Source organism: Solanum tuberosum, unplaced genomic scaffold (genome assembly GCF_000226075.1).
Source record: "Solanum tuberosum cultivar DM 1-3 516 R44 unplaced genomic scaffold, SolTub_3.0 scf00085, whole genome shotgun sequence".
In the NCBI taxonomy this organism is placed as follows: Eukaryota; Viridiplantae; Streptophyta; class Magnoliopsida; order Solanales; family Solanaceae; genus Solanum; species Solanum tuberosum.
The window spans coordinates 735,239-750,802 of record NW_006239014.1 but is presented as its reverse complement, the minus strand read 5'-3'; the positions used below and the strand labels follow the sequence as shown (position 1 = coordinate 750,802).

The 15,564-nt window shown below is 33.4% G+C and overlaps 2 protein-coding genes across 2 annotated transcripts; one reads left to right on the top strand and one right to left on the bottom strand.

The window, feature by feature from the left end:
- Window positions 1-823: 823 nt before the first annotated feature.
- Window positions 824-7,753, bottom strand: LOC102579744 (14-3-3 protein 4). The gene is made up of 5 exons (XM_006346860.2): window positions 7,659-7,753; window positions 5,515-6,017; window positions 5,315-5,437; window positions 1,375-1,491; window positions 824-1,175 (listed from the first exon to the last, which is right to left on the bottom strand). The coding sequence occupies exons 2-5, from the start codon at window positions 5,992-5,994 to the stop codon at window positions 1,113-1,115; spliced, it is 783 nt and encodes a 260-aa protein (XP_006346922.1). The 5' UTR covers window positions 5,995-6,017; window positions 7,659-7,753; the 3' UTR covers window positions 824-1,112.
- Window positions 7,754-14,517: 6,764 nt separating this feature from the next.
- Window positions 14,518-15,216, top strand: LOC107060567 (uncharacterized). Its single transcript, XM_015308582.1, has one exon. The coding sequence runs from the start codon at window positions 14,518-14,520 to the stop codon at window positions 15,214-15,216; it is 699 nt and encodes a 232-aa protein (XP_015164068.1).
- Window positions 15,217-15,564: the final 348 nt, after the last annotated feature.

Here is a 15,564-nt window from a genome sequence, read left to right as displayed (position 1 = left end):
AGCTACTTAACTAAATAAATAGAGTCTAGTTTCAACAAGAGAAAATACATAAAATACCCTTAAGATTTGACAGTTAAATTAAATTACTTAGACATTTAAATTAACCCTATTTTAATTCTTATCAGAGTTAATACAATCCAATTTTCTTTTTCTTCACCGTCTAACAAAAAAAAAATTAACAAGAGAATGAAGACTTTTTCTTCACCATTCAACAAGTTTCTTAAAAAAGAGAATGAATCACACACTACAATACCCAAATCATCTTATTATGAAAATATGTTGTAGATCCGATTTTGTTAAAAAAGTGTTCCATGAAGATAACTTTAGTACCATCAAAGTATATATTCTTCCTCTTTGATAATAGTTAAAAACAGGGATATAAAAGTAAGGGAAATCACTTGTAAATACTTTTCCTTTTTGCAGTAGAAGTGTTCTTTTACCTTACCATAATGTAACGAAAAGTTCATAAACGAAAGTCAAAGAAAATAATTGTCCCATCCCTCTTTTGTTGTGTAGTATATCCTTACCCTCTCTTCTCGTGTAATTTATTCTTGCACTAGTTTTTATTTTATTTTATAACATCTTCAATATTAAAGTTCTTACATCTTTTATCTACTCGAATCTAGTCTCCACCCAAAGTATCAAAAAGAACATATGCTAAGAGGTTAAGATAAAATTGTTGACTGACGTTGTCACAGCTAAAAAGAAGTGTTAGTACCTTCTATCAATGCAACAATCGTGTTCGATCACACAGAACCAGAAAGCTTTTGGTCCACATGCCAATACTATTTCTCTTCCATGTGATTCCCAGGGGGTAGAGATGACAAAATATTTCCAGGATTATCAAATGCAAATTCAATCACACAAACATGCAAATGAGACCAAAAATACGAGCAAAGTTATCAACACAAGCAAGTAATGCTACCAATTCAACTCTAATGATCATAGCACTACACGATCGACTTAACCACATATTCTTACCACACTAAGACATGTTTTATATTGAACCGTTTCAACAGTGACAACCATCGGAGATCTAAATTCACTATCTTGCTATATCTTCTACCAACATCCCTATAAGATAAAAACTACAGGACTATGCTACTATCTCATCACTGCTGCCCCTCGCCTGACTCAGGTTTTGAAGCTTCCTTGATATCATCCCCAGCATCATCCTGGAATTAGAATAGTTTACAACAAAAACACATTCAACATCAGCATGTCAAGAGTTAAAACAAGTGTAATATTCCAGAATTTAGCAAATCAGGAACTAGCTAGTCCATTTTTCTGGATATACACAGGATAATCCAAAAAATATTGTTAGTGCATGGGACTAAATGTGTGTGTGTGTGTGTGAGAGAGAGAGAGAGAGACCGCATTGTCTGAAGTCCAAAGAGTGAGATTGTCTCGGAGTAGTTGCATGATCAATGTACTGTCCTTGTAAGATTCCTCACCCAGTGTATCCAACTCTGAGATGGCTTCATCAAATGCCTGCAATTTAACAACATTGCTTATAAATATCTCCTCCACTAATAATAGGAGTATATTTTTGTCTCAAGATTTTTTTTTGAGATTGTAACATATATGTATTTGTACATATAAGTAGAAGACGTACTGAAACCACATTTACAATGAGCAAAATAGAAGAGGACTGTTCTGTACTCCTAGCAAGTTTCTACAAATTCTAGGATTATTTTATAGATAGGTAGAAACTCTGGGATTATTCATCTTTACTTTTCAATTCTTGCAGCTTTGGTAGGGCCGCAAAAGTGTGTACTACTTCAATCAAAAAGGGAAAGACGGAAGGAAAGAAAAAAACTAACTAAAACAAAGACAAACATAATAGCACTTAAAACTAGGGGTGTTTGCGGCTCGGATTGGTCAGCTTTTCTCTAAAAGAGCATCAAACCAATTAAGTCGGTTTTCCATTGCTTCGGTTATTGTCAGGTTTTTCAGCTTATTGGGGGTTTATTTTGTACAAAAAATATATATATTAATTTGCTTCCAAACACATGTTAGGTGACTATGAGCCTTTTTGGTTGGGCTTATAAGTTATGACTTGTAAGCATAAGCCATAAGTAAGAAATTCAAACTTATGGCTTATTGTTTTATTGACTTAAAAGTACTTTTTTTTAAAAATAATTTACCCAAACACTACAAAAGTGCTTAAAAGCACCTAAATAAGCCAATCCAAACAGGCTCTATATTCCAACATGACACTACCAAATCAATTACTCTTCAATAAAAGAAAATATATATATTTAATCAAGTTATATAAGTAGCTTCCTCCAAAAAAAAATGTATGTATTGTCCAAGAATTTAGCCATTTCCATGGAATATAATAAGATTTCTTACAATGAACTTTTTTTTGTGCAAAACATTGAAGATTTCGTTGTGATATACCAAGATATCTTGACGATATTTTAATTAAACAATGATGATTAATTAAAGAACTCAAAGACAAGTTTTGAACATGAAATAGATTCTGAGCTTGAGATGATGGACATATGAAACTAAAACACATGAATCTCCTACTGTGGATGTCTGGCTATCTCTAGCCCCTAACAACAATTTTTAGTTTGATATTGAACTACTGAAAAGTTAAGGAAAAGAAGAGGTCCAAGCTAGAGTTTTCTAATGTTGGGGTCATGTAGGAGGCTAAGATGGACAGTCATAAGCCAATCAGATGCAAATTTACCACTACAATAGGAATAAGATGCTGAATTTGATCGGAGTTGGCTAGATTATGCCAAGCATTTTTCGAGCAATGGATGCCATGCTATAGGAAGCAAAACTAGGAATACATTTTGGACAGTGATTCTGCATGCTGTAATAGGGAAAATTCGGAGAAGAAGAAATAGGAGACCCTCTGGAATTAAATTCTCATATTTCAGTTTTTATTTTTGGAGCACTCTTAAGTGTACAGATTTGTATAAATGAAGTTTTTTTTTTTCCTGAAGAACCACTATTTCTATATTACCCTGCTGCCATGTGTACGTCTTGCACAAAGGGAATGTCTCTCAATGGTATCGTGGAAAGTACTTGTCAAAATTAAGAAATGAGCCACATGGAAAAGAATGCCAATATGATTCTATCACTTTGGCGGACTTAATTCCTCACATGGTTAATAGAAATACCTTAAACGATATGTGGTAAAGAATTGTCGTCATTGTGAGAACAATGGAGGTGATATAGCAGTTCAAATCAAGGATTTGCCTTGTGTTAACTAATGAAGCTACTGAGAGGGAGTCAACCAAATGCTTGAACATGGGAACACAGTGGAGAGTAAGGATTTTAGAGCAAGTGAAAATGAGACAGAATATACACACTAACTTTGACTCTCCATGATGAAGTTAAAGCAGCATTAGACGAAATTATGGTGTTTAAATATAGGTAATTCAAGAATCTAGGTCTAGTGTTTCATGAATATGAAAATGTATTTCATAAAGTTAAAATATGATGGGTAAGATGGAGGAGTTTACAGTAATGCCATAAGAAATTCCTATACTAGTGAAAGACGAGCTTTGTAGAGCAGCTATGATGCCAACAATGTTATGTGAAAATAAATGTTGTGCTTACAAGGTCAGTTATATAACAAGGCAAATGTTCGGAAAGATGTGAGACCAAACAAATTAAGACCGAATGTACTACTGCACACTTAGGACATAAGACAAAAGAACCTGACTGGGATGATTTGGTTATGTCCTATGTAAATCAAGTGTTCCGTAGATGTATGATGACTGAAGATATTAAAGACGACAAGGTAGAACGAAAATAACATGTTAAGATTTTGTCTCAAAGGCCCTACCATCCTTTGGATCTATGCAGACTTGTCGAAAAACAGAATCCAATGGAAGAAAAAGACTGATAGCAATGACGCCAATTAGTTGCAGGTGCAAACAACGTCCAATTTGGTTTTATTCGGAGTTTTTTTAGAAATTTGTATGTCCATGCAAAAGTAAAGAACCACTTGTGCTAGAGAGCCCCTAATTGGTCCTTCTTAAAAATAAGGAGAACCCCTAATTAGTTTTAAAGAATAACTTATTAAGTATTTATGAAACAATTATATAAGAATTAAAATAAATTTTGAAGTTAATATAGCCCATCCCAACTAATTAGGGTTGTGACAGAGTACTAGTGGCTGTTACTCTCAAACTAATTCTGCCTAAGTTTACAAAGTCAAATAACGGGCATTCCAAAATATTCAGCTAAGAAAAAAAAAGGAAAAGGTAGATAATTCCAACATCAAAGTTAGACTCTAATTCATCCTACCACTCTAGTAATAAGAAGATGCTGGTTCCTAGTCTACTAAATTATCCTAACAGTTTATTGCGACTGACTTTGAGTACAGGAGCAAAAAGATTTATTACTTGGGTCGCACAAGTCAAACTGTCAATTAAATGATCATATTGGGGCACAAGCAAAAAGTTATTCAGAATGCATTAGATATAGGTTTAGAATTCCGAATTCAAACGTAATTGCTATCTCTAAGCAAGTTAAATGAAATTACCCTCTTTCAATAGACTAGTTTATGCAATATTCTTGTCTCATCAGTCATCGAGTAATAGAAAATATCTATGACCAACATATAGGTACAAAGACAGCTAATTCTAATGGCAGCACTGTAATATAAGACGTAACCTACAAAGTGGTCAGATGAACTATCACCCTAAGTTTAAAAAAGGATGTCCACAACTAACTGTACCTAATAAAGAACTTAGCACTAAATACTTTGCTGCTAGGAGCCTAGGACATAGACAAGGACAAAAACCTGAACAAGCATCAATCGAAATTTTAGTGTGGAAAACAACCTCAACCCTAGACAAGATCCTGACAAGAATAGGAAACCACAGGAAAGAACGCAAAGAAATAAGCTCTCCTTCCGGTTTGAAAAAGGAGAAGAATTACGCATTACGGAAAGACAAAGCACTTTACTCCAACCAGAGAAAATGGCAGGCATAAATCAAATCATTCAAAATATTAAAAAAAAACATTCCTATCACTCAAACATCATACACCAAGCTTCATTGTCATTACGAGGCACCAAAGCTAAAGTTGATTCCCAATCGAAACGTACATGCATAGCTTGAAGTAGTACAACGATCTTTTCCCTTTTTTACAAAGAAATTAGTATGGTACAAGTAAATAAATGTTTTTTTTTTAAACTTAGTATGGTACAAGTAAATAAATGTTCCATAGACAAGCATGACAAATCATCTATAAGAACGAGGAAGATAGTCCGACTAAGTTAGTTAACCAGAGAGAGAGAGAGAGTAATTCAAGTCAAAGAATCAACAGAAGCATAGAATTTTACCTGTTTCGCAAGGTTACAAGCACGATCAGGTGAGTTGAGAATTTCATAATAGAAAACGGAAAAGTTAAGGGCAAGTCCCAGCCTGATTGGGTGAGTAGGAGCCAGTTCAGCCAAAGCAATATCCTACAACAGAACACATTAAAAAAACAGAATTGTTTATTACAAAGAAATACTGACAGTGTTCACCATAGAACACCTACCTGAGCAGACTTGTATGCCAACAAAGTGTTCTCAGCGGCTTCTTTCCTCTCTGTCCCTGTTTTAAACTCAGCCAGGTACCTATGGTAGTCACCTTTCATCTTCAAGTAAAAAACTTTGGACTCAGCTGTTGAGGCCGATGGTATTAAATTGGACTCAAGGAGGCTCAAAATCCCATCACAGATCTTGCTAAGTTCAGCCTCAATTTTGCTTCTGTATTCTTTAATAGTGTTGACATGGTCTTCATTTCCACGGCTTTCCTCCTTTTGCTCAATTGAAGAGATTATCCTCCATGAGGCTCTTCTTGCGCCAATTACATTTTTGTAGGCCACTGAAAGAAGATTCCTTTCCTCAACAGTCAGCTCCTCAACATCTGCTGTCTTTGCAACCTTCTCCATGAACTCAATCATTTCCTCGTATCGCTCAGCCTGCTCAGCCAGCTTGGCCAAGTACACATTTTCTTCACGCGAAGAGTCGGCCATTTTTGTTGTATGTGAAATTACACCTGATTCAACAAATATAAAGGTAATTGAACATCACATTCTGGATACCACAAAACATGCCCTCAGAAACAGCTAAACAGCAACTTCTGGATCTATCTATCACCATTCTCCACAATTAATTTCAAGTGAACTGAGTCCCTTGAATTATTGGCAGCAGAGTTCAATACCTCGTGAACTATTTCTGAGACAGTTAATTCCTATGAGCTTTACTCAAGCTTCCAAGTGTAATAAGAGGTGGTGACTATTAAGAAATTCATTTTCTCAAACCGTAGAATAATGGTTAAGCAGTGTGCTACTATTCCGTATATAGGCAGGTTTTTGCCTCTCAACTATAATTAAAGGAGGTGATCGAGTTGACCAAAAATGAACCTTTAAATTATAAAGTGGGCATATGTTCTTTATTTAAGCATACACCTGAAGAAACTGGTGATTAACAAATGTTGTGGAAAAGAAACCAATCCTACCAATAGCATAGGGTACTGCAAAAGGCACTTCAGATGGGGCATGTTGTGTGCCGTTAGATATTAAAAGAATCTTCAGCAACTCCTCAGAATTTAGATACTAGTTAAGGGAGCACTTTGTGTAAAGTCATACCTCCAAGCGTTAACGGGAATTCACTACTTGCTCTTTAATTTAATTTAAAAAAATAAAAAAGCAGCCCATTGCACTAAGCTCCCTCTATGCGCAGGCCGGTGAAGGGCCAGACCACAAAATCAATTGCACGTGGCCTTACCCTGCATTTCTGCAAGAGGCTGTTTCCACAGCTCGAACCAGTGGTCTACTGGTCATTATTTTTAAAAAAACGTCATGCATTAAAAAAACAATTACTTAAAACAGATTTAATTTACATTTTTTATTCAGGAGAACAAGATGTTATTTCAATATTTGTAACTGTTGAATCTGGCCACGAGTATTTAGCAAATACTGAATTTTCCGAGAGTGTTTTCAAATACTAAACTTCAAGTGAAAGTTTGAAATACTGATATGAAGGTGTATATCAGGTTTATTTTCAAGTGAAATATTAGGTTCTACTCACCAATCTTCACAAACTCCTTTTCCAAGTAAAGTTTATGCCAAAACAGCTTCAACTTTCACGAAAAAATTCCACAATTTCAATTTCAAATACTCCTTTTTTTTTTCTTCTTTTGTTACTTAAATTATAGCTTACCTAGCAACCGATCTAAATCCTTCGTCTTCCTTGTGTTTTTGGCAATTTATTGACATAGCACTGTTAAATCGAGGAGATAAAAATAGCATAGGTTCTGTTTCATTCCTCAACTTTCCTGTTACTATATGATACCTTCAAAATTACTCAAATCTTAGAAAAACTAACAATAACAATAAGCACGAAAGCTTTAGCCCTTGCTTTACAGATATAGATAGATAGTTATGAACTGAGTAGATTCTCCCGGAACGCTAGCTAAGCTAATAGTATTAGTTACCTTCAATTAAATCTACGAGTGAAATGAATCAAATAAATTCAGATATGAAGCAATCAGGTGGTCAAAATTTTCAGATCTGCAGTTACAATACTAATATGAAGAACGGATCATCTAAGCAAAACGAAAGATCTAGTCCGGGAAAACCCTAAATCTAACATCATCGATAGCAAAATCCCAGAGAAAATAGAATCGAGAAAGTACCTGGTTCTCTGACGGAAGAAGAGAGCAAGATGAGAGTAGAGAATATAGACTTAAATAGAAGTAGATGATGTATATGTAAGACCTAGTGTGTTAAGGGGTCGTTTGGCTCTACTTGTGATAGAGGTTTTAGAAATGCAAGATTTCTTTTTATTATTATTATTTTTTTGGCGGAATTCCCTGAAAGACCTTTATACTTGGCTTCGTTTGTCACCTAGACCCTTCTACTCACGACTTTGCCAACTGAACACTTAAAGTTATTAAAATACACTATTTTAAACTCTTTTGACCGTTGACTAAGCTTATGTGGTGTATTTTTGTTGAATCAGATCAAGAGAGTGGTTACACGTGTTTAAAAGCAAGTGAAGACAACTATTTAATTTTAAAAAATAATAATAATTAAAAGAAAAATATAACAATTAAAAAAAAAATCAGTTTCCCAATATGTTGTACGTTTCTTCTTCTTCCTCCTCATAATTTCACCCAACCCCACCATCACCACACACATCTTCTTCAATCTCTTCCAATACTCTTACCCACTATTCTTCCTCTTTCTCTTCTCATATGCTACCTATCATTTGAGAATTCTATAATGATTGAGAAAAAGATATTTATTTAGATTTGGGTAAAAGAGAGGAAGAAAAAGAGGTTCTAAATTGTGAAATAGATGCGGATTTTAAATGGGTTTTTGAAAGACATGTTTGAGATTCTTTCTAAATGTAAGGCAATTTTATTGAGAGCATTTTTGATGAGTTTTCTATAATGACCCATTTTTTGTCTCCTTCTCTTCTTTCTTTTATCTTCCATTCGAGTCACTTTATTTCTCATCACCATTAAAATAGCAAAATTTATATAGTAATAAAAAACATAACAAAGCTTTGCTTATCTCTAATTCCTCTTCAACGTAAAAAATTCACTAGGAAGAAAAAATGAATGATTAGTAGCAAAATAGATGGAAAATATGGGAAGAGAAGAAAAAATAGAAAGAAATCAAGAAAGAAAAGATTTTGGAGATTAGTTTGAGATTTCTTTTTAAAAAATATTATTTGTAATAAAAAAAATGATGTGGCAATATATTTCTGATGTGGAGAGTAAGGTGTTATCCACATCAGCACGATTGAGAGACACACATGATCAGAGGGGTTTAAAATACTATGTTTTAATAATTTTAAGTGTTCAATTGGCAAAATCGTGAGTAGAAGGGTCCAGGTGACAAACGAAGCTAAGTATAAGGATCTCCCAGGTCATTTGGCCTATTTTTTTTTTGTAAAAGAAGATATAAATATAAATTAAAAAGAAGTGGCTGGGTCAGCAGGTTTGGGTGTAAAAGTGGGTGGTTTTATTTTTAAATTGAATTATATATGTTGTTAATTATGATAAATTATGTTACTTTTTAAAATTTAAAGAGTTACTAATGAAAGGAATTTTTTTTCTTTTTTAATGGAGTATAAAAGAAATACGCCAAATAAATTAATATACATATTAATCCTATCCAAATGCTTTGGAAGTTATTGCCGTGTCTTTTTTCTATTGGACCAGGTGTACTTACTTCTCCGAAATCTTAAGTCCAACATATTACAATAATTAAGGCAATTAAAAAACGTAAGTTTTAAAGTTATTTTAAAAGTTATATTACGTATTAATTTTTTTAGTAGCACAAACTATCCCATTAAAGTCTCCACCTAATAGTCAATATTTGTTATAAGAGTCAACAATATTTAAAATTCTTTTCCATGATAATAACAATCTTCAGAGAGATCATTTTGTTAACATATATTGCTTAAAATAACCATTTTATAGATGAGCATATTATATGTATCATATAGTGTACAGTATTTATTAGGATGTGGAAGTCAAATTTGTAATATTGTGAAGATCGACATTTATAGGATGACTAGAAAGGGGAAATTCGTGCTTTGCATGGGCCCAATCATCATTATTTGAAATTCGTAATGTTTATTGATGACACATATAGCCACTCAAAAATAGTCTAATTACTCTCCATAGCAATAGTTTGATAATTACAATTCGTAGCTACATGTTATAGGGAGGAGAGAGGCGAGCAAGACTGGGAGAGAGAAGAGAGGCCAACGAGAGAGGGCAAATAATGGGAGAGAGGTGAATTGTATATGTATATCAATTAGATAATTGTATATTATACATATGTATATTGTATATATGGCAAGCGAGACTGGGAGAGGGAGGAGAGAGGCGAGTGAGATTGGGCAGAGAGTGGGAGAGGTGAATTGTATATGTATATCGGTTAGATAATTGTATATTATTGTCACATCCCTTTTTTGCACGGCGGAGGGTTTTTCCAATTTAAGTGACAATATTGATTTAGGGATTATTTTATTTGTTTCAGAGTCGCCACTTGGAATTGAGTAATGGTGTTCCAAGTCACATTTTTGTTTAATCCCTAATAAAAAAGAAATGACTCTTTAATATGATCTGCAAACTAGAAATTCATGTAAGGAATTCTATTGACCGAGGGGAAGGTATTAGGCATCCCTCGAGTCTCATGGTTCTAGCATGGTCGCTTTTATCAACTTATACTTGACTTAAATTATTTTTGGATTTATTACTAGAGGCCATGATTTGCTCACAATTTTTACTGTTGAAATTTTATTGGTCTCAGCCTAGATGCGTAACTGCATTCTTGGTCTTGACATTTAGAGGCATAACTGTCTTCTTTGTATCACACTTAATAATTTTGTCTAGAAGTCTATACTTTAGATTAATGAAAGTTAATTGTAATATTCAACAAGGTGCGTCACCGCATCCTTGAGTTTCTTTTAATGTCTCAAAAAGATGTGCAACCACATTCTTAATTGAAACAAATATTTTTAACGTGCCTAAAACTCATCTAGTATTAAAAATTCTTACTCTTATTTTTGTGAATTCAAGACAACTAATCTTTGTATTCCATTATTATATTAATCAATAATGATTTTTTAATTAAATTAGTCCCTATATCAAAGGATTCCACCAACCCAAAATGGAGTAAATTCAAGTTTAATAATATAACTCATTTGCTTGTTTATTGGATAATGACTCATTTATTCAAAAATACATAAATTTAAATAGGCAATTGACATCCATATTAAGCTACAATAATAGCATAAAAACATTAGCTTAGGCATCATAAAATTGAATTACAACAAAAAAAATAAAAATCTTACAGAATAATAAGATATTATTCATCTTTTAGAGATTTGCACTAAGAAATAACATAAATAATAACTCAAGGTGACTAATCATGTGAGCAGTTTATGTAATCTCTCAAAATAAAATCAAGATGACAATATTCATTTCAATCAAATTATGAATGAAACAAAATTATTAAAAAAAACTCATCACATAATTACATCAAATTCCATAAATAAAATAAAAAGATATGATAAAGTTGAACCTCAAATGAAGAAAATAAATATCGTAGGATTTGATCGAATCTCGATTGAAACACCCACAAATCTTTTATTGTTGTGCGTGGATATTTTATTGGGTGTTGTCCGTATGTATGTTGGTTTTGGGGCATATGCGCATTGGAGTTTAGTATTGTGCAAATGTGTGCGTGGGTATGCTGATTTTTGTATTGTTTTTGGTGGGTGTATAAATGTATGTGTATATGGGTGTTCTGGGTGTTGTAGTCGTTTTCTGTGTATATAGTAATGTATGTGTATAGCGTTTAATGCATGCATTAGGTGTATGTATTAGTAGTATCTTATTTGGTACACTTTTTCATGTCATGTATAACTAATGCTATACAGTTATGTGTTTTGTGTGTGTGCAGACGTGTGGTGTAGGGTGAAAAGAGGTGGGGTGAGGGTAATGGGTTAGTGTTAGAGCCGTCAATATGGGCTAGGCCCGTTGGGCCGGCCTGGCCTAACCCGTGATTTGATGGGGCTGGGCTATGATTTTTGGAGCCCATTTAAGAAAAGGACTTTTTAGCCTAACCTGAATAAGCCTATCAATTTGTGGGGCTTGAGAAATATGGATAGGGCCGGCCCGTGGGCCAAAAAAAATTAATTAAAAAATAAAAATAAAATAGAGTATTAAAAATAACAGGAGTCTACACTCAAAATCTTAAGTTAATATTTCTATTTAGCTATTTATGCTTTTACTTGAAAGCAAACTTAATAAATATTATAAAAATAATTTTATTTGTGGATTTAATTAACAAGTAGTAACACTAACACCATATAATATTGCCTTGTCAATATTTATGATAATATTTTAAAATTATAATAATTTAATTAAAAAATTATAAAAAATATACTTTTAAGAAAAAAAGGCTGGCCCGGCAAGCCCGTAGCCCACGTACTTGTGGGCTGGGCCAACTATTTTCTGGCCCACACAAAAAATGGGCTAGCCCGGCTTGACCTGTCAAATTTCAAAGCCTGTATGGGTTAGCCCGGATGGGATGGGCTAGCCCATATTGACACCTCTAGTTAGTGTTAGTTTTTTTTTTTAATATAATAAGAATATAATATAATAAGAATATTATTTATTAAACTAAAATAAAAAATAAAACAATTTTTTTTGTTATTTTCAAATCTTTTAAAATAAACTTACTAAAATATATAAAATTAAAATATCTAAAAAAAATGTAAAACCTTATGTTCGATCAAAAATTACGTGTCTACAATTATGCATTTGTATATATGGTAAGCGAGATTGAGAGAGGGAGGAGAGAGCCGATCAAGAGAGGGTAGAGAGTGGGAGATAGGTGAATTGTATATGTATATCCGTTAGATAATTGTATATTACACATATGTATTTGTATATTCTAGCGAATTATACATATACAAACGTGACTAATTATACAAACTCGAAGTCAACTCATGTAATTAATGTATAATGTTAGTCGCGAATGGTAATTATAGCAAACTATAGCTATGATGAGTACTTAAATAGTATAAGTTTGTTTAATCGCGTAATATTCCCATATTTATTTGTGATATATTTCACTGATAGACTTTTAAGAATTAATTATAATATAATTAAAAATAAATAATAAAAATAAACATGATAAATATAAAATATAAATGATGCCCACTAGGGGTGTTCACGGTTTGGATAAAAATCGATCCAAATCGAAAAACCAAACCAAACCGATAAAATAAAACCAATTTTATTTGGGTTTGGTTTGGTTTGGTTTTAGATTTTTGAAAACTGATAGTATTTGGTTTGGTTATGATTTTATTAAAAAAAAACCCGAAGAAATAACCAAACCGAACTGATGAATTATATACATATATTTTATTAATATACATACTTAATATATTGTTTTTATAAACAATTTTAAAGATCTTATACATATTTTCATTCAAATTTCTTTATAATTTACTTATTGAAAGCAAAAATGCCCAATATGAAACATTTATCTTATTGATTTCATGTATATGAGTGTCTTTTTTTCACATTTTAAATGAATTGTTTCTTTTATTTTTGTGTATGGTTAATAACCGAACCAAACCAAACCGAAACCGATAATCACCAAACCGATAAATGTATATTATATTTGGTCTGGTTTGATTTTGATAATTTTAAAACCGATTAAGTTGATTTGGTTTTGGTTTTGACCAATAACCGATCCAAACCAACCCGTGAACACCCCTAATGCCCACAAAATATTTTCATGACCCCATCTTAGGAAGAATCTTAAAAAAGTAAGTTTACAATTGAAATCTTAAATGAATTCCACATTTTTTTCATTGGATGAAGAAGAGGGAGCATATAGCAGGTTTTTTTCCATTTTTTAATTGGATGTAGCAGTTTTTTTTTTATATATAAATAAAGAGCATATAGAAGAGGCAGCCAAGGGGAATAAGCAGGCAGCACAAGCAAACCTGTTGACGGTCTATTGCTATTCTCCTTTATTAGATAGTATATAATAATAATAATTATAATTATTCCTCATGCATATCTCTCATGACTCGTGAGGAATAATTTTTATATTATAAAATCAAATTTTAGGAGACCACTTTTTAGTCATAGAAAAGACAATTCATTGGTGTTTTTTTTTGCATCTCTTCCACTAATACTCCCAAATTTTGGACCTAATGAACAAGCTCTAATGACTCATTGTCTTGTTCATCTACAACATTCTCCTGTAATGACGTTCAAAATTTGGACATGCAAAGGCATAAACAACTTTATTAATAGCATTATTATACATATGTTGTTAAATCCTATTAAGACCTAAGAATTACATATTGTATAGTTTGTATTACTGTGGGTGTTAGTTACAATAGTTAGTTAGATATTTAACCATATTCAGTTAGAGTTAGAATGTGTATAAATAGATAGCTTGTATTCATTCCAAAACTACTTTTCATAAAATGAGAATCCAAAGTCGTTCTCTCTTAGCATTGTTGTAGTAGCTTCTCATTCACCATTAATGGTGATTCTCGAGCTCGAGTAGCGAGATTTAACATGGTATCAGAGCCTTAACAACATTTCTTTTCCTCAATTTCATTCTTCTCTCTTTCCTTGGTGTTTACTCTGCTTCCCTCTTCACGATTCACGATTCACGATTCTATCGATTCAATTTCTCTCGATCTCATATCTCTGCGTTTCGATCTATTCAATTCTCATAATGGTTGAAGTTGTCGATCCAGCTGTTGAATCTTCTATTCCGACTCACATTGATGTAAGAAGTCAATTGTATATTCATCATTCTGATAGTGCAGGTGCGGTGTTGGTCCATGTTCCTTTCGATGGAGTTGGTTTTAGTTCATAGAAGAGAGGTGTTCTCCGTTCGCTGTTAGTGAAGAACAAGTTGGGCTTCATCAATGGAGAGTGCTTAAAACCATCATCGACTTTCCCCAATTATCGCCAATGGGAACGATGTGATACCATGGTTACTTCATGGATCCTCAATTCCCTAAGCAAAGACATTGTTGATAGTGTCGAGTACGTGTTTGATTCATTGGAATTATGGAGTGAGCTAAAGGATCGATATGATCAAACTAATGGTGCCAAGTTATATCATATCCAAAAAGAGATTAACGATCTAAGTCAGGGATCTCTAGATATCACTTCCTACTATACCAAGATGAAGAAACTTTGGGAGGAACTCAGCAATTTATGTGTGAAAAATCAGTGCAGCTGCTTGTGTACTTGTGGTGCCAAGGACACTATGCATAAGGTAGAACAAGATAGACGACCAATCCAGTTTCTTATGGGCCTCAATGAAGCATACACTATCATTCGTGATAGCATCCTCATGATGAAACCATTGCCTTCTATGGGCCAGGCATTTGCTCTCTTAATTCAGGAGGAGAAACAAAGAGAGTTTAAGCCTAACAATCATTTTTTTGCAGATTCACCCTCTATTTGTGCTAGCTCCTCAACTAGACAGTCGCGACATATTGGAGGCCACTCAGGTGGACGAGGCTTCCACACTAACTACACGCAGAACACTGGGGGAAGAGGAACAAGACCTTTCTGTGAACATTGTAAGAGGTTGGGCCATACGAAAGATAAGTGTTACAAGTTGCATGGTTATCCTGATAAGCCATCTTCTAGCCCAGGACCTAACAACAACAATACTTAGAAAAATCCATTCAACTCCAATTTCAATCCCAATAACTTCAATTTCAATCCCAATTACAGAGGGTATAAATGAAAAGGTACTACAACAAATGTTCATGCTCATGGAGAGCTACCCTCTTGTTCGAGTGAGAGAGATGATCTTCCTTCTTAGAATGGACATCTCAACACCTTGTCGACAGAACAATACAATCACTTGATCAACAGGCTGCAAGCCTCCCAAGGAGGAAACATGAAAGATCCATTCGCTGCATCAACACCTGCTAATCGAGCTGCTAACTTTGCAGGTATAATTGCTTGTAACTCTTCCATTGATTATGGCAAACTTTCATGTGGTTGTTTCAAAGCAAAA